Genomic DNA, 24,937 nt, shown 5'->3' on the forward strand with positions numbered 1-24,937 from the left:
CCCAGCCATCAAAGGCTCAGTGCCAGCCAGAGTGCCTATGAAAGGTTTCCCTCACTCCTGAAGCCCAGGCTAGTCTCCTCGGAGCCCCCACAGTGCTCATCACCTCTGGGGTGGGCGCCTGGTGATGCCCACTGAAGCTGACTACCCTGGTCTGCCCTCCTTGCCACTGGGAGCCCTGTAAGGGCTTAGAGCCTGAAGTCTTCAACATAGTAACCTACACACTGGGCACTGAAAAACCTCTCTGTGATTGTCCTGCCTACAGGTGGTTCTGTGCTTCCCGTCAGTATGCCGACTTTAGAAGCCCCAGAAGAGAGGCTGAGAAAATTTAAGTACCGCGGCAAAGATGCCTCTGTGAGTACGACGCCATGCCTCACTCTACCAAGGACGAGTACAGGGAACAGTACGTGATGGAAACGCAGCCGATGTGCAGTGGCGGTGGGGAGATGGAGGTGACAAAGAAAGCAGAGTAAAATGTTCATTGTACATAGCTGCATGATGTCCAGTGAATAATTTGTTCAGCTTTTCCATGATAACATATTGAGATGGGGGAGGACAAAAACTAATGGACCTCGCAGTCAGACAGCCGAACTCAAATCAAGGTCTCCAGGTGATCTTGAGACTATTGAGCTTGAGAGCTTCAGTCATCTTTAGGGAATCAGCCTGAAGGCCATTCAAGCCCTGCTCCAGTCCCCAGCATTTAAGGCGGACACCACACTGAAGAAGATTAACATGAAAGAGCTGATCACTTCCCCAGGATTCTCAGTACCAAAATATCTGTGAGTTATGAATAGAGGGGTTTTAGGTTGACAACTTTATTAATTATAAGGAAGTCAATCTGTGAGGTTTGCCTATCTAAGAAGAGTGTTTTTTTAATAAAAATTTTAATCTTCAGTATGGTTTTTAAATTTAAAATTTTAATCTTCAGTGTGGTGTCCAAGTTAAACTCTGGGGACTGGAGCAGGGCTTGAAGGACCTTCAGGCTGATTCCCTAATGATGGAACGAGGACATCTGGGCACGGGCTTTCCCTTCAAAGTCCCCAGCCCCACCTGGATCCGCACAGTTGGGAGGCCCAGGCCTGCTCCGTAGGAACCAATCAGCGCCAGTGAGGATGTGTTCTCTGGGCAATGGGAGTCTTTGCTCAGATGTCCCTACAGCCAAGGGTGTAGATGAGCATCCTTCACTTTGGGTGGAAGATTAACTATTTTCCTAGATGTAGTATAGTAGGAAAAACTAGAAGAGGTAAACCAAGCCTTGACTATCCAGTAGCTCTGTGATTTTAACCATTCCGGTTTGTTATATCTGTAAATAGGAGATCAGATGCTTTGGAGTGTGTCCTGAAGGCTAAACATGGCAGCAACTGACTCCCCAGCTCTAACAGCTCCAGTTCTTTCTTTTCCTCACTAGATGAGGCGGCAACAGCGAATGGCAGTGAGCTTGGAGCTCCGGAAGGCCAAGAAAGATGAGCAGGCCTTAAAGAGAAGAAATATCACCAATGTCTCCTCAGACCCAGCTTCTGAACAACCATCCAAAGAGGTATGTCAGGACTGTGGCATTTAGAGCAGTGTGTGTAAAATATGTCCTTAGCAAGTTTCTCTGGCTTGAAAGTGTTTAATAGGTTCAGAACTTGTAAGCTTTAGTTGAGGGGCTTTAAGGAAAGGGGTGGGGAGATCATGTTAGAGCTAATCCAGGGTTGTCAGAAAGCTAAGTGTCATTACCTTTGTGGCTGTGAGTGTCTGGGATCTATGTTCTCAGGGTGGGGAGGGTAGAGAAGGTGCTGCTGCTAATTGAAAGTTCACTTGCTACCACTCATCTGGAAACAGGAAATGAGGGGTTAAGAAGGTTGTTTCTCTCTCTCTCTTATCTAGTCACTCCACATGTAAAGTTGCCTAGGACTTGAATGCTGTCCTCTATCTTCCCTTCTCCATCTACCTCAACCTACTCAATTCAATCGGGAGTTGACTTCCAGGCCAATACAGCTTTTGTGAACTCTTTGCAGAATGCCCTGACCAGGAGGTTTCCCTTTGTAGACCTCCAACATCATTGTATCTATGTGCCATTTATGATCCACCCCTGTATACATCCCACCTTAACCAACCATGTGCACCACTCCACCCAGCGAGGCTACATATCTTAGAGGGCAGAGGTTGGTTCAGTCTGGGCAAGCGGATCTGATGACACATTATCAGCCATCAAATGGAACACCTCTAATCACTCTCTGAATTGTGGAAGGACTCTGAACCGTATCTCTGCTTCGCCTAATGTGTCCAGAGAAGTCTCTGAGATTCCTGCCACCCAAGGAAGGTGAAACTATGAAACAAAACTATGAGAAGAAAGGGTGGTTTTCCTTCTTTCCTATATTAACAGGTTCCTTAAAAAAATTAAAGCAATTCTTAGACCACAGAATTCGCCCTTTTAAAGTATATAATCAGTGATTTTTAGTATATCCACAGGATTGTGAGACCATTACCACTAGCTAATTTTGGAACATATTCATCACCTCAAATAGAAAGCCCATCACTTCTCAACCCTTCTTCCCCCTAGCCTATGGTGACCATGAATCTCCTTTCTGTCTCTCTGGATTCATCTATTCTGGATAGTTCATATAAAGGGAATCAAATAATAATCAGCCTTTTGTGCCTGGCTTCTTTTACTCAGCATAATGTTTTCAAGGTTCATCCGCATTGTAGCAGGTATCAGTACTTCCTTCCTTCTGTGGTGGAATAGTATTTCATTGTATGAATATACCACATTTTGTTTGTCCATTCATTAGTTGGTTGACATTTGGAGTTTTCCACTTTTGGGCTATTATGAATGATGCTGCCATAAACGTGTGTGTGTGTTCTGTGTGGATGTGTTTTCCATTCTCTTGGACATATCCCCGGCACCATCAGGTGGTAACTGCCAAATAATGGTCCCCTGGGGTCTCTATCTCTGAATCCCCAGAATCTGTAAATGTTATCTTATATGGCCAAAGGGACTTTGTAGATGTGATTAAATTAAGGATCTTGAGTTAGGGAGATTATCCTGAATTATCTGGGCCCAGTGTAATCATAACAGTCCTCAAAAGAAAGACTAAGGATGATTCTGAGCAGAAGGTGATACGGCAATGGCATGATGAGAGAGATCAGCATGATGGGCTTTGAAATGGAGGGGTCATGAGACGAGGGATGCAGACAGTCCCACTAGAAGCTGAAAAAGGCGTGGAAAATATATTGTCTACTCAGAGCCTCCAACAGGAACCAGCCCTGTCAATATGACTGTAGCCCGTTGAGACTTAAGTATGAACTTCGGACCTCCAGAACTGTAAGAGAAGGATTCTGTGTTGTTTTAAGCCACTAAATTTGTGATAATATTTACATTTTAATAGGAAACATGCTGCCAAAGTGGCTGCACCATTGTACATTCTGATATTTTTGCCAACACTTGTCATGGTCCATTTTTGGATTTTAGCCCTTTATTGAGTATGAAGAGCTGTATCACTGGGATTTTTATGTTTTCCTAATGACTCATGATAATGAGCATTTTGTCATGTACTTATTGGCTATTTGTATATCTTCTTGGAGAATGCCTGGTCATGCTCTTTGCCTGCTTTTTAAATTGAGTAATTTGTCTTTTTATTGAGTTGTAAGGGTTCTTTGTATATTGTGGATACAGGATTCTTACCAAATACATAATTTGCAAATATTTTCTCCTCTTCTGGGGGATGTCTTTTCACTTTGATAAGAATCTTTCAAGCACACAAGTTTAAAATTTTGAAACAGGCCAATTTATCTTTTTTGTTGCTTTTGAGTTATGTATCATATCTAAAAATCCATTGCTTAACCCAAGGTCACAAAGATTTATGCCTATGTTTCTAGTTTTATAGGTTTAACTCTTAGATTTAGGTCTTTGATCCATTTTGAGTTAATTTTGGAACGGTATGAGTAGGGGTCCAATTTCATTGTTTTGTATGTGGATATCCAGTTATCCCAGCACCTTGAAGATTATTCTCCCTCCACTGAGTGGTCGTCTTAACACCCTTGTCAAACATCAGGTGGCCATAGATATGGGAGTTTATTTGTGGGCTCTGAATTTTCTTCCATTGATCTCTGTGTTTGTCTTTATGCCAGCACAATACAGACTTGATTACTATAGCTTTGTAGTAGGTTTTTATACTGGGAAATGTGTTGCGACTTTGTTCTTTTTCAAGATTATTTTGGCTATTTGGGATCCTTGTGTTTCTATATGAGTTTTAGAATCAGCTTGTCAATCTCTTCCATAAAGGCAGCTCAGATTTTGATGGAGATGGCATTGAACCTGTAGATCAATTTGTTGAGTATTGTCATCTTCACAACGTTGAGTCTTCCCATTCATGACCATGGGATATTTTTCAATTTATTTAAGTCCTCTTAAATTTTTTTTTATAGTTTCAGCATGTAAGTTTTGCACTTCTTTTGCTAAACTTATTCTTAAGTATTTGATTCTTTTTTATGCTGTTTTAAGTAAAATGTTCTTAATTTCATTGCTAGTATATAGAAATATCATTGATTTTTGTCTGTTAATTCTGCAACCTATCTGAATCTTTTTTATTAGCTCTAAATTTGTGTGTGTGTTTTACTCCTCAGGATCTCCCATAAACAAGTTCATGTCATCTATACATGAAGATAATTTTACTTTTTCCAAGTTGGATGCCTTTTATTTCTTTTTCTTACCTAATTAACCTGTCTAGAACTTCCAATACTATGTTGAATAAAAGTGGCAAGAATGGACATCCTTGTCTTGTCCCTGATCTTAGGGGAAAGCTTTCAATCTTTTACCATTAAGTATGATGCTAGCTGTGGGATTTTTGTAGATGGCTTTATCAGGTTGAACAGGTTCCCTTTTATTCCTAGTTTGTTGAATGTGTTTTATCATGGAAGGGTGATGGATCTTATAAAATGCTTTTCCCACATTTATTGAGATGATCATGCATTCTCCTCCCCTTCCAAATTCCATTAATATGATAACTGATTTTCCTATGTTAATTCACCCTTGCATTCCTGGGTTAAATCTCAATTCATCATGTGAATGGATAAAGAAGATGTGGTACATATACACAATGGAATATTATTTAGCCTTAAGAAGAAAGCAAATCCTACCATTTGCAACAACATGGATGGAGCTAGAGGGTATTATGCTCAGTGAAATAAGCCAGATGGAGAAAGACAAGTACCAAATAATTTCACTCATCTGTGGAGCATAAGAACAAAGCAAAAACTGAAGGAACAAAACAGCAGCAGACTCACAGAACCCAAGAATGGACTAACAGTTACCAAAGGGCAAGGGACTGGGGTAGGCGGTGGGTGGGAAGAGAGGGAGAAGGGGAATAAGGGGCATTAGGATCAGCATACATGATGTAGGCGGGGGCACAGGGAAGGCAGCATAGCACAGAGAAGACAAGTAGTGACTCTATAGTATCTTACTACACTGATGGACAGTAACTGTAATGGGGTGTGTGGTGGGGACTTGATAATGGGGGGAATCTAGTAACCACAATGTTGCTCATGTAATTGTATATTAAGGATACCAAAATTTAAAAAAACTCAATTCATCATGATGTATAATCCTGCTTATATGTGGATGCATTTTATTTCCTAGAATTTGTTGGGGATTTTTGCATATATATTCATGAGGGGTATTGGTCTATGCTTTTTCTTGTAATGTTTTTGTCTGGTTTGACATTAGAGTAATAAGAGACTCAGAATGAGCTAGAAAGTTTCCTCTTCTATTTTTTGGAAGTTTGTGAAGGATTGCTGTTAATGCTTCTTTAAATATTTGGGAAAATTCACCAGCGAGGCCACCTGGAATGGGCTTCTCTTACATGAAAGGACTTTTTTTTCCTTAGGTAATAATTCAACCTCTTCTTATAGGTCTATTCATATTTTCTATTTTTTCTTGGGTCACTTTTGGCAGTTTTTGTGTTTCTAGGAATTTGTCCATTTAATCTAGATCATTTAACTTGCTGGCATATTTTGATTGTATAGTCTCTAATCTTTTCATTTCCATTAAGTTCAGTAGTAATGTCCTCACTTTCATTCCTGGTTTTAATAGCTTGAGTCTTTATTTTTTTCTTGGTCAGTCTAGCTAAAGGTTTGTCATTTTTGGTTTTATTGATTTTTTCCCCCTTAATTTTTCCAGTTTTTGATTCACTAGAATCTAATATTTCCTTTTTTTTTCTTGTTTTGGGTTCACTTTGTGTTTATTATTCTAGTTGCTTTTTAATGGTGTAAAGTTAGCCTATGGATTTGAGATCTTTCTGCTTTTCTGATACACTTATGGCTATAAATTTCCTTCTAATCCCTGCCCTAGCTGCACTTCATTAGTTTTGGTATGTTGTATTTTTGTTTCATTATCTCAAAATATTTTATAGTTTTCCTTTGATTTCTTCTTTAACCCATTGGTTATTTAGAGTATGCTGCTCACCTTCCACAAATTTATAATCTACCCAATTTTTTTCTATTATTGGTTTCTAATTTCATTGTGTTGTGGTTGGAGAACATACTTGCCATGATTTCAGTCAGTTTCCTGAGATATGTTTTATGGCCTTAACATATGGTCTATTGTGGAGAACATTCCATGTGCCCTTGAAAAGAATGTGTATTCTGCTATTAATTGGTCTAGATATCTGTTAGGTCTGTTGATCTGTGGTGTTCAAGTCTTCTATTACCTTCTTGATATTCTATCTATTTATTCCATCCATTGAGTGTGTGGGGTTTGAAGTCTCCAACTACTGTAATTGAATTCTCTTTCTCCCTCCAATTCTGCCACTTTTTGCTGCATGTGGGGGCTGTTATTAAGTGGATATATGTTTATAATTCTATCTGTGTGATAGGTGAATTGACTTTTAATATACAATGTCCTTCTTTGTCATCAGTAACAACTTTTGTCTTAAAACTTATCTAATATTAGTATATCCACTCCAGCTCTCTCTGGTTACTGTTTGCATGATATATTGTTGTCAGTCCTTTGATTTTCAACCCATTTGTACCTTTGAATCTAATGTATCCTGTAGATAGCATATAGTTGAATCATGACTTTAAAACCCATTCTGCCAATCCTTGCCTTTTATTGGGAGTAGTTAATGTATTTGCATTTAATTCAGTTACTAATAAAGTAGGATTTGTGTCTGACATTGTGTAACCTTACGTCTTTTTTATACCTCTATTCCAACATTCCTATCTTCTTTTGTGCTAAATATATATTTTCTAGTTTAATATTTTAATTTCCATGTTGTTTTACTAATTTTACTAATTAGTGTTTACCCTGGGAATAATTAAAATAATTAATACCTTAACTTGTAACAATTAGTTTGGAGTAATACTAACTTAATTTCAATAGTATATAAACCTTTGCTCCTATATAGCTTTGTTCCCTCCCCTCCCCCAACTTTTACTGTTATTGTTATACAAATTACCTCTTATACATTGTGTGCCCATCAATATAGGTTTATATACTTTTTTGCATTATACAGTTGTCTTTTAAATCATATAGAAGAGTTATAATAAATATACTTATATTGTCCTTTATATTTACCAGTATATTTACCTTTATTGGTGTTCTCAATTTACGCATGTGCTTTGAGTTATTATCTGGTTTCTAGTACTGAAGAACTCTCTTCTTTTTGCTAACTGGACACTCTCAGTTTTTATCTGCAAATGTCTTTCTCTATTTTATTATGATAGTTTGGGTATAGCATTCTTGCTTGATAGTCTTTCTTTCAACATTTTGAATGTCATCATGCCACTTTCTGGTCCCCATGATTTCTGGCAAAAAATTAGCTCTTAATCTTATGGAGGCCTTATGCACAGTGAGTTTCTTCTCTTTTGGTGATTTTGAGATTCTGTCTCTGTTTCTGGTTTTCAGTAGTTTGATTATTATTTATCTATGTATGGCTCTCTTAAGATTTATTCTACTTGGAATTCTCAGATGTGTAGATCTGAATTCTCAGATGTGTAGACTAATTTTTTCATCAAATTTGGGAAGGTTTTAGGAATCATATCTTCAAATACACTTTCTGCCCCTTTCTCTTTCCTCTCCATCCTATTACACATATGTTGATACACTTGATGGTGTCCCACAGATCTATAAGGATCTGTTAGTTTTCATCTTCCTCAGGCTGCATAATCTCAATTGATTGATCTTCAAATTCACTGATTATTTATTCTGTCTCAGATCTGCTCTTGAGCCCCTTTATGAAATTTTCATTTCAGTTTTTATACTTTCTAATTCCAGAATTCAGTCTCTTCATCAGTATTCTCTGTTTGGTGGGATGTCATTCGCTTACTTTTCTTTAGTTCTTGAGACATGGTTTCTCTTAGTTCTTAGAACATATTTAAAGTATTTGTCTAGTAAGTCCAATGTCTGGACTCCTGAGCAACAGTTTCTATTGATTGCTGTTTCTTTTTTTTCTTGAGTACAAGCCATACTTAGCATGTCTTATAATTTATTTGGCAACTGGTCATTTAAATTATTTAAAATAATAATGTGGCAACTTTGGATAGTCAGTCTCCCCCTTGCCCAGGGTTTGATGTTGTGACTAGTCATTTGTTCAGTGGCTTCAGAACTAATTCTGCAATGTCTGTATTCTTTGTCATGTGTGGCTACTGAATTCTTTGCTCAGTTAGCTTAGTGATTGGCTAATGGTTGAACAGAGATTTCCTTAAACCACTGGAACCAAAAATTCACCCAGTTGTTGCCAAGGGGTTGTGTGTGCATGCTGGGGCATGCCTCCAGCACTCAGCCAAGCTATTGACACCCCTACCTTCAATCTTTACTCCCTGCTGCACAGTGCCTCAAAGTCAGAGGTGAGAGCTCAGGTAATGTTTTGTGAGCATGTGCACGGCCCTATCCATGTACATGGCCTACAAGTATTCTCAGGATTGTGTTGGAGCTTTCAAAGCCCCAATGAGTATCTCATTCCTCAGCTTTTCCTTTTACGTTTTTTGGTTGGTCTTTTGTTTGCTATCAGTTATCATCAACACCTCCCAACTCTGCTCCCCCCCTCTACCAGCTGTGAAGTAAAACAACTTCCTCTAATTGCTTTCAACAAATACTCCTGGGGGAAAAGACGTTTTGCATTGTGTGAGCTCTGAGTCAAATAAAACAAAGTAAATCTTACAAAATCTTCCAGGGAACCACCACATGCCAAAGAATAATTCTCAGAATGAGGTTTTAAAGGAGTGCCAATTGCCGCCTCCACTGGCTGATGGGTTACTGGTTTTCAAGTCCGCTGTGGAGCTGGCGGGGTGGGGATAAGGGGTGGTAGCTGAGAATAAGGCAAGCCAAAATACCATAGAGGTCACTCTTTTAACCGAGATTTAGCTGTTTTTCTTGAATAATCTCTTTCTGACTTGAATAAAACAAATTGCTGCAAGGCTTTGGTCAGTTTTTAGGGTTCTGAACAAATTGATCCCAATTGTGTCAGTTTTCTTTTGCTTTTATAGAAGAGAGAAATTTTTGCAGGTCCTTACTTTGCCATGTTTGGTGGCATCCGCTATTGCATGGGATAGAAAGGTGCTGGGGATCCAAGTGCTGATAGGAGCTATCCCTCCCGCAGAGCATGGGGGGTGGTCCCACAGATCTGTGAGACTTACGAGGCCACCAAATGTTCTTCCTTCTCCTAAGATATACTAGCATGCAGATTGCCACAGACCGTTCAAGCCAGCCTGTTCTAATCAGATAGATGGCTAGGCAAGATGACCTTCATGATTCGTTTTGAAGAGCCTCTGACCTGAATGTGACTTTCCTTGCAGGTCAGCCTCACCCTGCAAGAAATAATCAATGGTGTGAATGCCTCAGATCCAGATATATGCTTCCAGGCCACCCAGGCAGCCAGGTATTCCCAGACTTCTGCTGTTTATATAGGTTCATAGCTGGAAATGAGTCTGGTGGCCTACTTGGTTTCTTGGCAGTGGCAAACTGCCCACACAATATAGGTGAAGCTGAGTCCTTCCAAAAGTGAGACTAAATTGCTCCTCTACACTGTCCTTGAGATATGCAAGTGTTGTCAGAGATGAATTGCTTAATTTAAATTGGCCTCTACAGCAATCAGAGCTCATACCTGAAGGGAAAAGTGTCGCTTCACCACGGCAAAGTGCTATAGGATGAACTTTAGGATATTAAGTAGCTCTAGTCTCCAGCCGTTGGTCTCATTTGATAGCTAGGAATGCCAAGAACATCTATAAAAGAGGTTCTTAATCTTTACCCCATGTGACTTTTTGTTTTTTTTTTTTCTTTCGTTGCAAAGGAAAATGCTGTCCCGGGAAAGAAACCCTCCGCTGAAGCTGATTGTTGAAGCAGGGCTCATTCCCAGGCTGGTGGCGTTCCTGAAGCCATCACTTCATCCCTGCCTGCAGTTTGAGGCAGCCTGGGCGCTGACCAACATTGCTTCAGGGACTTCAGAGCAGACCCGAGCTGTTGTGGAAGGTGGGGCTGTCCAGCCCTTGATCGAGCTCCTGTCTTCCCCCCACATGACTGTGTGTGAGCAGGCAGTGTGGGCTCTCGGGAACATAGCAGGTGAGATTTACCTCTGCGTGGGCTAAGGAAACAGTGGGCTATGCGTTCCTTAGCTTAGGAGGCAGGCAGTGGGAGTTGTGATATGGAACGCTCGCACTCCCACTCCTCCCCAAGTATGAATACCTAGAAATGCTGAGAAAAGTACAACGGACTTTTCTAAAATTGATGTTCAGAGGTCAAAAATTGCGCTGCTGAAACCAAATGACGCCGTGTGTATTGAAGCTACAGGCTGCCCAGAGACTTCAATGCCAGGTACCTCCAGCCTTAGGGTTTAATGGCTTCAGGAACAAATGACAACCCTTTGGCCCATGCAGTGTGAGGGTTTATGACAGACCCTAAAAGGACTCTGTCTCCAGTGAAAGTTGCCAGAGGAGCTTACCAAAAACATTTTCCTTAACTTGGGGAGAAAAAAAATCCCTCCTGAAAAAGCAATCCTAAAATCGGCTGCACAGATTTGGGACTTGAAGCTTGCTTCTGTGCGTGGTCTGGGAAGGCCTGGGCTGAGGTCGTGCTGCAAGGCTGGGGCTCCCGTATTTCTGGCTGAATATAAATTCAGTGCTCTCAGGGGGAAGTAAACTCAATAGAGTCCCTCAGGATTTTGACAAATTAAGGTCAGCCAAATATTGGCAATTTCAAGTTCAGAGAATCAACAATTCACCACAACTGAGTCAGCAGAAACAAACAGTATGATTAGACCTCCAAGGACTTCAGATATTGGGATTAGCACACACAGAATACGAAATAACTCTGCTTTTAAAATGCTTGCAGAAATAAACACCTATTACAGAAACTTAGTCTCTCATTTTGCTTGGTTCAGTAAGGGACTTAGGCCTTGCCTGATGGTTGAAGAATGACAGACTTAGAGGGTCTAAAATTGGTATTCTAGTCAAAGTAGCGGACAGGTAATAGCTTGCACCTAACCGTTTTCCAAACTGTTCTGAGTTGCATTTGGAAGTTGCTGCCTCATGCTGAAATCTTCTGGGAAGACAATTTAGTCTGCAATGGCCCTCATCTGCCTGAGAATCATGCTGTGAAATGCCGCCAGGATTTAGAGAATGCTGCCTGGGCCCAGTTGGTCGGCTCATTTATGTACCCACGGCCTCCACTTATAGCAGCTGCTACTGTGTGGTGCCTGCTCTTCACGTCAGGCTTGTCCACCAGCCTGCATGTTGGAGACTCAGGATCTAGCTCATGGCTATACTATCTATTTGCCCAGTGCAGGAATGACTTTCAGCCTCTTACTCTTTGCATAGACTTATTAAAAATTAATCACTCATCCCAGGATTCTCTGTTCTCTCCTTGAATGTCATATTCTGATCTATTTGTAGGTGATGGCCCAAAGTTCAGAGACATCGTTATCTCTAGCAATGCTGTCCCACACCTGTTGGCCCTGGTTTCGTCAACTGTACCGGTGAGTATCTTTAAATTAGAAAGCCTAGCGAGGTAACAAGTTCTTAGAGTTGGGAAAATGGGAAGTCCTTTTAAATCAGTGATAGGCCAAGTGTTGGCTCCCTGGCCCCTTATGCCAGCATGTATAAACTAGGCTTAAGACTGAATATCCCTTTGGGTGGAGTTTAATCCAGATTTGACCGCAGAGGGCAGTAGTGCTGATCTTTATTTTGCAGGCATTGGAAGAGGTCTAGTTAAGTTTTTCTAAGCTTACAGTCCTACAAAAGTACATGACTAAGCTGTCCATTTAAGGAGCATGGATAGGGAATTAGTGGCTCACCAGTTCTGCTCCTGGGTAAGAAGTCTAGGTTTGAAGCTTAGAGTCAAAGTTGATTGATGTGGCAACAATAGAGGATTCCCTGAATTAGGAATTAAATTCAGGTTTTAGATTTGCCTCGAGCAAAAATGAAGAGAAAAGCCAAGAGAATATATGCTCAGCCCTCAGGGTGGGAGAAAACCTGACATGGGTGAACTGGAGAAAGGCTGGCAGGACCAAGGGGTTTGCAAGGAGGCAGCTGCATAAGATGACTCCTAGGCAAGCGACTTACACATCATTTTGGTGGCAAAGGGAAGGCTTTTGGGGGACTTCAAGGCAGGAAGTGAAGTGATCTGGTCTTTTAGGAAGGCCTTTCTGGCTGCTTGTTGTAGGATTATAGCAGAGGGAGATGGCAAAGCAGATAGACCGGGGGTGCTGGATGCTGGACACAGAAGAGAGATCGAAAGAAGCAAGGATGCACCATGTTTCAGGTTAGGTTGTTTAGCTGACTGTCCTCCTAGAGAAATCGGGAAGATAGAGGAAAGAAAGAATCAGAACCTTGCGTACATGTTCAGTTGAAGTGAGTGAGAGGCACCCCTGCAGCAGCGTCAGATGATGGTGCGTGTGTCACCCAGCTGGATCCTCTAGAGCAGGGAGGCTAACTTAACGTGACCAGCTGCTTGCTTTTATAAGTAAAGTTTTGTAGGAGGACAGCTGGGCCTGTTCATTTACATACGCATTGTCTATGGCTTCTGTAGTATTACAAAACCAGAGCTGACCAGTTGCAACAGAGATTTTATGGCCTGCAGGTGGGAAATTGTTGACTATCTGGCCCTTTACAGAAGTTTGCCAACCTCTGACCTAGTGTATGAGGAGAGCCTGGGACCAAGTCCTGGGGGCTCTGACATTCAGAAGTCAGGCAGAGCCTGCCAAGAAGACTGAGAAGAAACACCCTGTTCTGCAATAGAAAAGGAGGTTTGGTGTCACAGATGCCAAGGAGAGCTTTCTCAAAAGGGCTATGAAACACAGCAGAAAGGGACAGTAACTTTAGGACTGAAAAGCAGCTGTTGGATTTGGCGACTTGGAAGGAGTTGATTTCATCACTCACTACAGAGGAGTAGGGGTGGAAACCAGGTAAGGGGTGCGAGAACAAATGGGGAGCTGTGAGGCAGACCATGAATACAGGGGCCTTCTCAAGGATGGACTCTGGAAAATGGCAGTGGGGTGATGGCTGGAGGGGTGCCAAGAGTAGGGATTGAAGGTTGCAGAGTCATTTGTATACCCGTGGAAGTCATCCAGGTGAGAGAGGCAAACTGGGGATAGACTATTTAAAGGCAAAAAGGGGTGGGATCCAGGTGTGGGGTAGGAAGACTGATCCTCCAACAGATCAGAAATATGATTGTGACATGTCACTAGAGCTCTAGGCTGGTGGGAAGACTGAGTATCTCTTGCTTGATCTTTGTTTTGTCAATGAAAAATGGAATGAGGCCATCAGCTGAGTCAAGTGGGGGACGGTATTTTGAAGAATATAAGGCAACCTCCATCTAACATTTGAATATGAAACATAAAGGCTCATTCTCTATGTCCATAGTACACATTACTACCTAGAACAAATTCCTGTTTGAGGTTCCAATGCTTTGGTTTATGCTAGTCGATAATATTGATCAAAGAAGGCAAGGATACATTGCTGTTTGCGTTTTGCCTTTTTTGCACCTGATGCTGGAAGCAGTCCCCTCGTTACAGATCACATTTCTGCGGAACATCACGTGGACCTTGTCCAACCTGTGCCGAAACAAGAACCCATACCCTTGCAAAAAAGCAATGAAGCAGATGTTGCCCGTCCTCTTCCACCTCCTGCAGCACCAAGACAGCGAGGTTCTCTCGGACACCTGCTGGGCCCTGTCCTACCTCACCGATGGCTGCAATGAGCGCATTGGCCAAGTGGTTGACACGGGGGTCCTGCCCAGGCTGGTCGAGCTCATGAGCAGCTCTGAACTCAATGTCTTGGTAAATGTCCCAGGTCCTGACTGTCTCTGTGGGGGCCTCCAGGTTAGAGTCTGAGAGTACCATTCACTTTAGCAAGTTCTGTCCTCCCCACCTCCCATCTTGTGCAGTCGCCCTAGACCTTCACCCAGAGCAAAGCTTGTCATCTGCATTTCCCTGGTCTCTGCTACTCTTGAGCCAAAACTTGAATCTATTTTGGATCAATATGAAAGCCTAGTAGATATTAAGTCACTTACTCTTTCTTAATCTGATAACTAGAAAATAGAGAAAAGCACAAAAATAAAATTGCTTATAGTTCCTCCACCCAGTGAACTCTGCTTCTGGGGCCTTTCCTTCTAGTGGCCTATGTATTTAGATGTTTATAAGATGGCTTAACAGGATGTGTATATGTGTATATTAATGTAAAGCTCATTGTAACAATTGAATTTCATACTCAACTATAAAAGAAAATTCCCTCTTATCCTTTCCCCAGTTTGTACTCTTAGACTACATCAGATAGAGGTGAAAAGTAAGTAAAACCAACGTGAAATATTTGCTCTGTTATGACACATGTCACTTATATACTTCTTAAAGATGTAGTTGAAAACATGGGTGCATCTTTTGATTGCTATGCCTCATGTTGTATATTACGCAGCCTTAGTGACCCTCTAGTCCAAGATTAGGACAGTATTCCTTGCATGTCAAGGTTAGCTGGGGGATAGTGCTGGGAGCAAGGAGGGTATGAAGAGAACATCTATGAGAAGTTGCTTGTCCAGCAGGGCCACGGCTCCTTTGAAGAAGTCCTGGCAAAGCTGTGTTTGGCCTGTTGTGCCACTTCCACCTCTCACTTGGGTAGCAGATACTTGCATGATAGGCTAGGAAAATTCTAGAACTGTTGGTGGTCTGTGCTGGGGCTGCCACAACAGTGCAGAAAACCCAAAACAAGTCAGTGCTCAGAGGACAGTTGTTTTGAGCCCAATCATAGACTTGTCCTCAGAACCTTCAGTTACTAAGAGGGTCCAAAAAATGCATTTGAGATCTTATTAGCTCCACTTAAATTTACAACAGAAACTTGACACTGGTGCTAAATAGAAATTCAGCAGAAATTATTACATTAGGAACTCTACAATCAGGTTAGCAATTTTCCCAATGTAAGGATATGCAAAGGGCAGCCTCATTCCTTAATAAAGGTATTCCTTGGCCTCTATCTCACTGAGCCAGAACTATTTGAAGGCTGGCGATTTGCTTTAAACTATGTGAATGGCCATGGATGCACTCAATTAATAAAAACTGTGGATTTAATCATTGTTCACAGGCTTCCAGAGAGCCATAAGCAAAGCATGACCAATGTTTGGGAGGGTACAGAGGTTGGTGTGATTGTCACCTCCCACTGAAAAATTTGCAATACTCGGTCACACTTCTAACCTTGTTCTTCCAGACCCCCTCGCTCCGCACTGTGGGGAACATCGTCACAGGAACGGATCACCAGACCCAAGTGGCCATTGATGCAGGCATGCTGAGGGTGCTGCCTCAACTCCTGCTGCACCCCAAGCCCTCCATCCAAAAGGAGGCAGCCTGGGCGCTGAGCAACGTGGCTGCAGGGCCCTGCCAGCACATTCAGCAGCTGATTGCTTGTGGCTTGTTGCCTCCCTTGGTGGCTCTGCTAAGAAGTGTAAGTGGTGTACTCGGGGACCCTGACAAAATGCTGTTTTCCAGCAGACCCTGTGTTAATTGGGATCACAACAAAGCTATGACATATTAGTTTCCTAATTCTCCTGAATAAAGGAAGGGGCATCCCATATTGGGCAACCTACTAAATATTTAGAAGACTAAACAAGCATTGTTCAATGAAAAGGTGATCCCACAGCTCAAATATCCAGAAAAATCTAGACCTGGTAAATATTGGCTTATCTCTAGTGTTAAAAAAAAATGTGCCCATCTACTCTCTATTTGCTAAAAGAGGGAGGAGGTTTTGTTTTAGGAGGAAAAACATATCGGATTAGGGTGATGCTATTACACACCGAAGAAAGGTGGCCTTTTTAATGTAAAAATCACATTGATTTAGGTGGTAATCTACCCAGAAAAGCCAGATATAAAAGTAGAAATACAATAAAACTTCCTTCTTCCCCCGATTCCTACTTCCTTCCCCAGGACAACTACTGTTGTCAGCATTTCTTTCTGCTGCCTTTTAATGGATGAGCTATGTTTAAACATGTACATGTAAACAAGTCAGGAGTGGTTACCCCTGGTCGGGGCGGAGAGGCCAGCGGAGCAGGAGAGGGAAGAGAAGCTACTGGTGGTGTTCCTGCTCAGAGGTTGCATGGGGGCTCCCAAGCATGCATTAGGTATGAAAAGCTAGACCAGGTGTGCAGCCCAAATCATGGTATCTTCCAATGTATGAGACACTTCCTGTCCTGCGTTCTACTGTGAGTCTGTACATTCATCAGAAGCATCCAGTCACGAATCAAAGAGTGATCTCATTTCGAACTGTGCCTTTGAACTATTAACTCGCTTGGAGCCGTAAGTTGTACTGACTTTCTCTATTTTATTTTGAACTGAGGTCACAGTTTTCCCCAGCCATAATATGGGAATAATTCCTTCTGCCCAGGAATATAGAAGGATCCATGATAAATTACTCCCATATCTCTGGGCAAAGTGCTTTCTATAAATACAAGAAATACAGTGAGTGACTATTCACTGGCCTTCCCCTGGTGGGCTTAGTCCCTGAGATCATGTCTGTGTGGTCAGCTTTGTAGCTATGGAGCTTCTTGTCCAAAGTTTTACTGGATCAGAAAGACTAGAAATGTAGAGACAGGCCACTACAGTTTGTAATTCCAAGCATAATTCCTAATCTCTGTAGATCCCCTAGATTGGTTTATGTTGGTTCTATTTTCACTGATTTAAGGAAATGAGTCTGTTTGATCTTAGTACCTCCCTCCTGGGCCCCATGGGAGTTGGCTTGCCTGCTTCTTGGCTTCTCAAAGATGCTGTCATCTTTCTGTTCAAGAACTAAGAGTCAGGTCGTCAAGGTGTTCAGTGTCAATTTCATGTATAGTCCTGGCTGTCACCAGCCTACAGGAATCGAATGAAGTTAGCCTCACTATATTTAAGTTCTTCAAGACCTGTAAAGTATGCCAACATTCTCCTGCAGGGAGAATTTAAAGTCCAGAAAGAGGCTGTCTGGGCAGTGGCTAACTTCACAACTGGGAGCACCATGGACCAGTTGATCCAGCTTGTGCACTCTGGAGTCTTGGAGCCACTGGTGAATCTGCTCCCTATCCAAGACACCAGAATTGTTATCATCATCCTCAACATCATCTCCTTTATCCTCCAGGTGAGCTGTTCTGTACAGGCTGATCTCTAAATAATCGTCTCCAAATTTAAGGTGTTTAATTTGGTTCTTAAAACCCAAGTAGGATCTTCTTTCCTCTCCATGCCCCCACCACCTCCTCCTGTTTTCACATCCTTCAGATAACAAAAACACGAGGCTTTTCAAGGAAACTCCATGTTCATTTTCTCCAGTGAGTGTCTTTGTGCTCAGCACTGTTTGAGCTGCTCAGTCCTTGCTCTAACAGAGCTTATATGTTAGTGAGGTAGGAACAGACATACTAGGTAGGAGTTATGGGTAAAATGTATCTGACCAGGGTATAGTCACTGATGCTCAGAGTGAGGAGGGCATGGTGCTCTCATATGCAGTAGTCAGGAGAAACTTGTCTAGGAAGAACATTTGCATAAAGTCTTAAAAGGATATCTTTTGGATAGATCTTTGTACTCTAAACAAAAGGAATAGCAAGGAGAGGCTGTGTCCAGAGCAGAACAAGGGGATGGAAGGTGGTGGGAAGTCAGGCTCAAGGCATCCAGGGGCCAGATCATTGTAAGGTCTGTTAGAACTTTGACTTACTCTGAGTGAGATGGAGAAGCCGATTGAAGGTTCATAGAAAGAAAAAACTAGCCAGTGAACCACATGGCTGGCTCTTTTAGAAGGCTAAAACTTAGGGTATAGTTGAAGGAGCAACGAGAAGTTGCTCTTAAATCTTAAGGGGCCATACTAGAGTTCCTTTTCCATTCATCTATATGCCTGAGAAAATGGACTACAAAGCCTATTGTTAGAATTCTAGAAGAGTTTCTTTTCTGAAATAGTCAGTTAAGCCAATATTTATATACTATTGGTGTCATTTCTGTATTGCATAACGTATTGCCCCTTAATGGGCTTAAATGAAACATTTATTGTCTCACATAGTTTCTGGGGTTAGGCATCTGAGGGCAGCTTAGCTGATGGTCTGGCTTAATGTCTCTCATGAGGTACAAGATGTTACTCAGCTGGGGCTGCAGTGTCATCTGAAGGCTTGTTGGAGGCTGGAGGCTCAGCTTCCAAGATGGTTCACTCACGTGCCTGGGATGTTATCTCACCACATTTATTCTCCATATGTGTGTCCTCACATCACGGCAGCTCTAGAGTGAGTGATCTAAGAAAGCAAGGTGGAAGCCCCAATTTCTTTTATGACCTAGTCTTGGAGGTCATTTCAACAACATCCGACTGGTTACACAGATCAGCCCTATTCAGCGTGGGAGGGACCACACAAGGCTGTGAATACCAGGAGGCAGGGGTCATCTGGGGCCATCTTGGAGGCTGGCTATTTTCATTTGGCTTACGTCCTTTTGTACTGAACCAAACTTGGAAAATTTCAAAGTAACACCAGGGGACTCCTTTTAAAAGCTCACTTTAAACATCTTTTTCATGTAATTGTCTTGGTAAGAACTGACACGAGTCAAGAACAGATTTGAAGTACAGCCCTGTTAGGTACTAAGACTTTGAACAAATCACATAGATGAAAAGTAGAGATTTGGCTGCCAGTGGATAAAGTTGGACGTAACAAATTTGAAAGCACACTTGCAGGTTATAGAAATTTAACTTCATCTGCTTCATTTGAATTAGACAATGGGATTTTTTTCTTGGGAGAGTCTGGGTAAATCACTTCTGAGGGCAGGTGTACCCCTGTATCAGATGGAGGCATGTGAGAGAGCTTTGAAAGATCTAGATGGGACAGAGTGAGCCGAGGGCCTTTGAGGTAACTCTGGGGCCATTTGCTTTCCTTCAAGGTCTAAAATCCTTCTCCAGGGCTCCTACAGCCCTGGGTCATCCCCCACTTCCGAGTTTTCTTTCTGAGGCTAACCTAACGTGGTTCTTTGCTCAAAGCCAATGACTCATTTTGGACCTCCAGGCGGGACTAGAGGGTAGGCACCAAGGCTTAGAGTGCAAATTCTCATCAGGCCAATAATACTGCCTAAATAAGGTCTGCTTGCATCCAAAGAAGGTTTTTTATTCCGGCTCACGAAATAGCAGAGCCTTTTGGGATATGACACCAAAAGTTTTTTCTTTCTCTCTCCCCATTCCCCCAAATATGCTGTTTCAATTACTCCCTCATCTCTTAATATGCAACACTTACTCCCTCAAAACTTGGTCTTTGCTGTTCCTTTTGTCCCTGCTGTGATTATGCTATGGTTGACCCTGGCACAGTACAATTCCTTAAGAATTGGTGTGACTTTCTAAGCCTTCTGGGCACATCTTCCGTAACTCAAACTCTGGTTGTTTACTATGTTATATTTTTTATACTAGAACAATTTTTACTTGTCTCCCCAGTAGTACCAGTTTTGAAAAGACTTTCTTGAATTCACATCTTTATCTCTGATTTTGTGTGCCTCGCCCACAGAATATATACAAATGGAGTGAATTGGATTCAATCCACTCACATTATTTGGTTCCAGGGACTTCATTATGTGCCATGGTGTGGTTTCTGTTACCAAGTGTCTCCTGTCTTCCCTCCCAAGGCTTTCCAGGGAGCGTAGGGCCAGAACATCTGCATTTGCTTAGCATTACTTGAATATTCTTTCAAACTGTCTATAAAACAACTTCCATTAATTAGAAGCGGGATATCAACTAAATAGCAATAGCAATATATTTCTGGGCGGCAACATATTCAGCAAAAGAAATAATGTGTTTTGTGTAACAAAGGTAAACCTAAATATATGTACATAGATATCTAAAATGGGAGGATGCTTGTGCAATTTTAAATCCATTTGGGAAAAGTAAGAGTGCATCTGCCCATCCTGAAATGGGAGCCTTTAGTCCCCTCTCCCAAGGGGAAGCTCTACCTCCAAAGGGCTTTTGCCCAGAGCCTCACTTTCTCTTATACCGACCACCACAGGCTGCAGAGAAACTTTCAGAGAAGGAAAACCTGTGTCTTCTGATAGAAGAACTTGGTGGCATTGATCGGATTGAGGCTTTGCAACTTCATGAGAACCGTCAGGTGGCCCTGAGTGCTTTGAACATCATTGAGAAGCACTTCTGTGAGGTAAGTGGCTTTAGAGTATAAAGGAGGGCCCGGACCTCTTCACGAGCCACCTGGCAGGCGATCACCTGTGAGGCAGGTGACCAGACCAGTGGGCTTCTCTCATGGCTTAGCTCCAAGGTTCTCCCCATCCATGTTGCATGGGCCACCCTTGAGTAGCAGCTTCCTGGCTCCTGGAAATTGTTCTGGTGGTCCCACATGCTGCTGCCTCTAGTTTAGAATTTTACTTTTTAAAAACTTTATTTTATTTTTGTCCTACTTGCCTCTTTTTGGGGGAGGGAAGTAGGAAAGAAAGGGATCTGATGTGAAAGCAACTTTTTACTGAGAAATGCAAACAACTAAGGCAGCCCCAGCTTTTGAAAATCCATTTTGCTACTTTATCTCTTTCCAGAATTTGAGGATGAACTCTACAAAAGGCTTCTAAGTTTTCTGCAGGAGCAGGGAATAATGATCAGACAACATTATCTTTTTAATAGACACTTAAAAAAGGTTTAAATAGTAAAATATGTGTAACATAAAATTGACTATCTGAATCATTTTTGAACACGCAGTTTATGGCTTTAAGCACATTCACATTGCTGTGTGGCCGTCACCACCATCCATCTCCAGAACTTTTTCATTTTTCCAAACTGAAACTCTGTCCCAATTAAACACTCACTCCCTGTGCTCTCCTCCCCCCAGCTCCTGGTAACCACTGTTTTACTTTCAGTCTCTGTAAATTTGACCAAGTACCTCACCTAAGTGGAAGCATACAGCATTTATCCTTTTGTGACTGGCTTATTTATTTTATTTTATTTTTTTTTGAGAGGGCATCTCTCATATTTATTGATCAAATGGTTGTTAACAACAATAAAATTCTGTATAGAGGACTCAATGCACAATCATTAATCAACCCCAAGCCCAACTCTCAACAGTCTCCAATCTTCTGAAGCATAACGAACAAGTTCTTACATGGTGAACAAATTCTTACATAGTGAATAAGTTCTTACATGGTGAACAGTGCAAGGGCAGTAATCACAGAAACTTTCGGTTTTGATCATGCATTATGAACTATAAACAATCAGGTCAAATGTGAATATTCGTTTGATTTTTATACTTGATTTATATGTGAATCCCATATTTCTCCCTTATTATTATTATTATTATTATTATTATTATTATTATTATTATTATTATGTTTAATAAAATGCTGAAGTGGTAGGTAGATGCAGGATAAAGGTAGAAAACATAGTTTAGTGCTGTAAGAGGGGAAATGTAGATGATCAGGTGTGTGCCTCTATGCTAAGTATTAATCCAAGCTAGATAAGGGCAACAAAACATCCACGGATGCAGAAGATTTCTCTCAAAACGGGGGGTGAAGTTCTAAGCCTCACCTCTGTTGATCCCCAATTTCTCACCTGATGGCCCCCCTGCGACTGTGCCTGTCTTAGGTTGTTCCTCCCTTGAGGAATCTTACCCGTCTCTGGCTAACCAGTGTGACTGGCTTATTTTGTAGCATAGCATCCTCAGGGTTCATCCATGTTGCAGCGTATGTCAGAATTTCTTCCATTTTTAAGGCTGAATAATATCCTATTATACGGCTATACCACAGTCTATTTGTCCATTCATCCACAGATGGAAACTTGCGTTGTCTTTTTGGCTATTATGAATAATGTTGCTATGAATATGGGAGTACAAATATCTGTTTAAAATCCTGCTTTTAATTCTTTTGGGTATAAACCCAGATGTGGAATTCTTGGATCATATGGTAATTCTATTTTTAAGTTTTGAGGAAGCACCATATTGTCATTGATAGCGGATGCTCCATTGTACATGCCCAGCAATAAGGCACAAGAGTTCCCACTTCTCAGGATCTTCACCAATGCTTTTTTCTTTGATCAGAGCCATCCTAATGGGTGTGAAGAAGTATCTCATTGTAGTTTTGATTTGTTTGTGTTAGATAGTTTTCATATGAGGAAGGTGAGCTCAAAGTTCCTAAGTGGCCAGGTAAACATGGGCCCAGAGGTTTCCAGAGTGAGTGACACTCTGTCGGGTGTCCAGTTTGAACCATCAACAAAATCCAGAGCCATATAGTAAATATGAACAGATTGGTGGTAGTTGCTCCCTGGAGGCAGATAATGGTTTGGGACCAACATGATGCTCTCAGAGTAGGGAAGACCTGGAAGAGCAATTAGCATCTTCTGGGTTAAAGATGCCAGTGAAAACCTTGTAATTGGGAAACTCAACCATTAAAGGGGGTTCAGATCCCTAGGACTCATCCAGGGGTTCCAGGTGAAAGACTTCTCATCTAGAAGTAACAGCTCCCCTCAGGAAGGAGTCAGTCCTGTTGACACTTTCAGGTTAGCCCAGTGAGACTGATTTTGGACTTCTGACCTCCAGGACTGCAAAATAATAAATTTAAATTGTTAAAAAAATAGTATCTTATGTATCAGGACTGTTCTATGTATCAAAAAAAGAGCCAGACATAAGACAGATACTGTGGGATTCCACCTGACATGAGGAAACTAGAGCAGTCCGACTCATAAAGAAAATAAAATGGTGGGTGTGGGGGCTGAGGGGGTGAGAGAAATGGGGAATTGTTTGACGGTTATAGGCTTTCAGTTTGAAATGATGAAAAAGTTCTGGAGATGGATGGTGATGGTTGCACAACAGCATGAATGTACTTAAAGCCACTAAACTGTCCACTTAAAAATGGTTAAAGATGGTAAGTTTTATGGTATGTATATTTTACCACACACGTAAAGAAACCACATTTAAGGTCCGTGATAATAAGTATTTCAATGCTTCTCTCCTTCAATCTCTCCTCTGAGGGATCCTTGAGGCTGATTTAGAGCAAATTCTAACCCCAGAAGATGTTAAGGAGTCAATTGTGTGGTAATAATGTGCTGACAGCTGGGAGGTATAATAGTGTGTCTTTTCCCTGAAGGAAGAAGAAAATGGCATATTACCACCAGCCCTGGACCAACATCATGAATTCTTAAGGTGCTTGACAAAAAAATCCCAAAGCCCCACAACTTCCAAACCAGGGACCAAATCCTAAAGGGTAACTTCAGGAGCTCCTTTATTTTGGTATACCACAGATGTACAGCTTTTTAAACTGAATGTAAATAAAAATTTCAACACTTTCCCCTCCATCAGAAATGCAGTTATACCACCTGTGTCTCAAAATCATGTGGATTTACCTTCTAAGAACACGTAGTTCAGTGGTTACCTTTAAGGATCTTGAGGGAAGAACTTCAAAACAGAGTAGAATGGCCTGTAGCTATCTAGACAAACTTTGACTTGTAGACTTGGTTTATCTGTATTTTTTATATTGATTTGACTGTGGGTCCCCTACCCTTTTCATTTTTATGTAATGCCTGTTAATCCAGAGCATTCTTCAGGAAGTCTATGTGGATAATGGTTAAAAGGTGAGACTGGAGTGGGAAGGACCTAAAACTGCACTGATAATGGGTGTGGGAGATGCTTAGAGGAGGGTTGGACTGTATTTGTATCACTTGAGTGTAGAGATTAGATCAAGTTATATTTTGGCTCTAAAGTGTCACACCAAAATGTCACACCCAAAGTGTGCCTCACTAGTTCTTGATAGGGGAGGAGAAAGATGAGTGGGTGTCCATCTAAATAAAATACTGCCGGAGGTTCATTCAGACTCACAAACTTCTCATTCAGTGGTGAGAACAAATGTATGATTCAGAGGGCATCGCGCCTTCCAGTCAGTATCTTCATGCCCTTTTGGCGTGACCACTACAGAGGGCTGTGTTGCTGGGATGGGATCCTTGAAGTGTTTCATTCTCCCACACAGAAATGGGGACTGGGGAGATTCAGTTTCCTCCTTCATTCATCAGCTCAGGACATCCTAGCTTGGCCCATCTTTGGCCAAGCAGAATTTCACTCTCCAAGGACTTTGAATTTTAAGCCCAGGGGCTGAGCACAGAAGGAACAAGTAGTTGGTGAGTGTTTGCTTATCCTAGTGGCCCATACACTCAGTGCAGTGGGCGCTTTCAGGGGCTGCCCTCTTCCAGCTTCTCCAAGGCCTCCCTTTGGTCCTATACACTCTCCCACACTCTTCCAACAGATTCTCTTTTTGCTTAAGTAGCCAGAGTTAAGATTCTTCAGTTGCAAGCAACAGAAATTGACCAATACACATGAAGGGTGAAAAACTAAACCATAACTAGTTTTTTAAATCCCAAAGATCTAGTAAATCCCATTCTGTCAAAATAGATATTATATAAAATTTGTATTTTTAAGTTAATAATGTAAAAAAACAAATAAATATAGGACTACATAGTATGTATGTTTTAATACACATAAATATATTTTTAAAAATTAAAAACAAAATTAAGAGTGGAAAAAAAGGACCCTAGC

General features: G+C 41.6%; 1 protein-coding gene across 1 annotated transcript; it reads left to right on the forward strand.

Moving 5' to 3' along the window:
• Nucleotides 1-265: 265 nt before the first annotated feature.
• Nucleotides 266-24,692, forward strand: KPNA7 (karyopherin subunit alpha 7). Its single transcript, XM_037017971.2, has 10 exons — nt 266-351; nt 1,406-1,534; nt 9,772-9,854; nt 10,266-10,534; nt 11,863-11,945; nt 13,983-14,246; nt 15,661-15,894; nt 17,374-17,556; nt 20,429-20,575; nt 23,499-24,692. The coding sequence occupies exons 1-10, from the start codon at nt 286-288 to the stop codon at nt 23,610-23,612; spliced, it is 1,572 nt and encodes a 523-aa protein (XP_036873866.1). The 5' UTR covers nt 266-285; the 3' UTR covers nt 23,613-24,692.
• The last annotated feature ends 245 nt before the right edge of the window (nt 24,693-24,937 follow it).

This window comes from Manis javanica, chromosome 10, assembly GCF_040802235.1.
Source record: "Manis javanica isolate MJ-LG chromosome 10, MJ_LKY, whole genome shotgun sequence".
Classification (NCBI taxonomy): domain Eukaryota; kingdom Metazoa; phylum Chordata; class Mammalia; order Pholidota; family Manidae; genus Manis; species Manis javanica.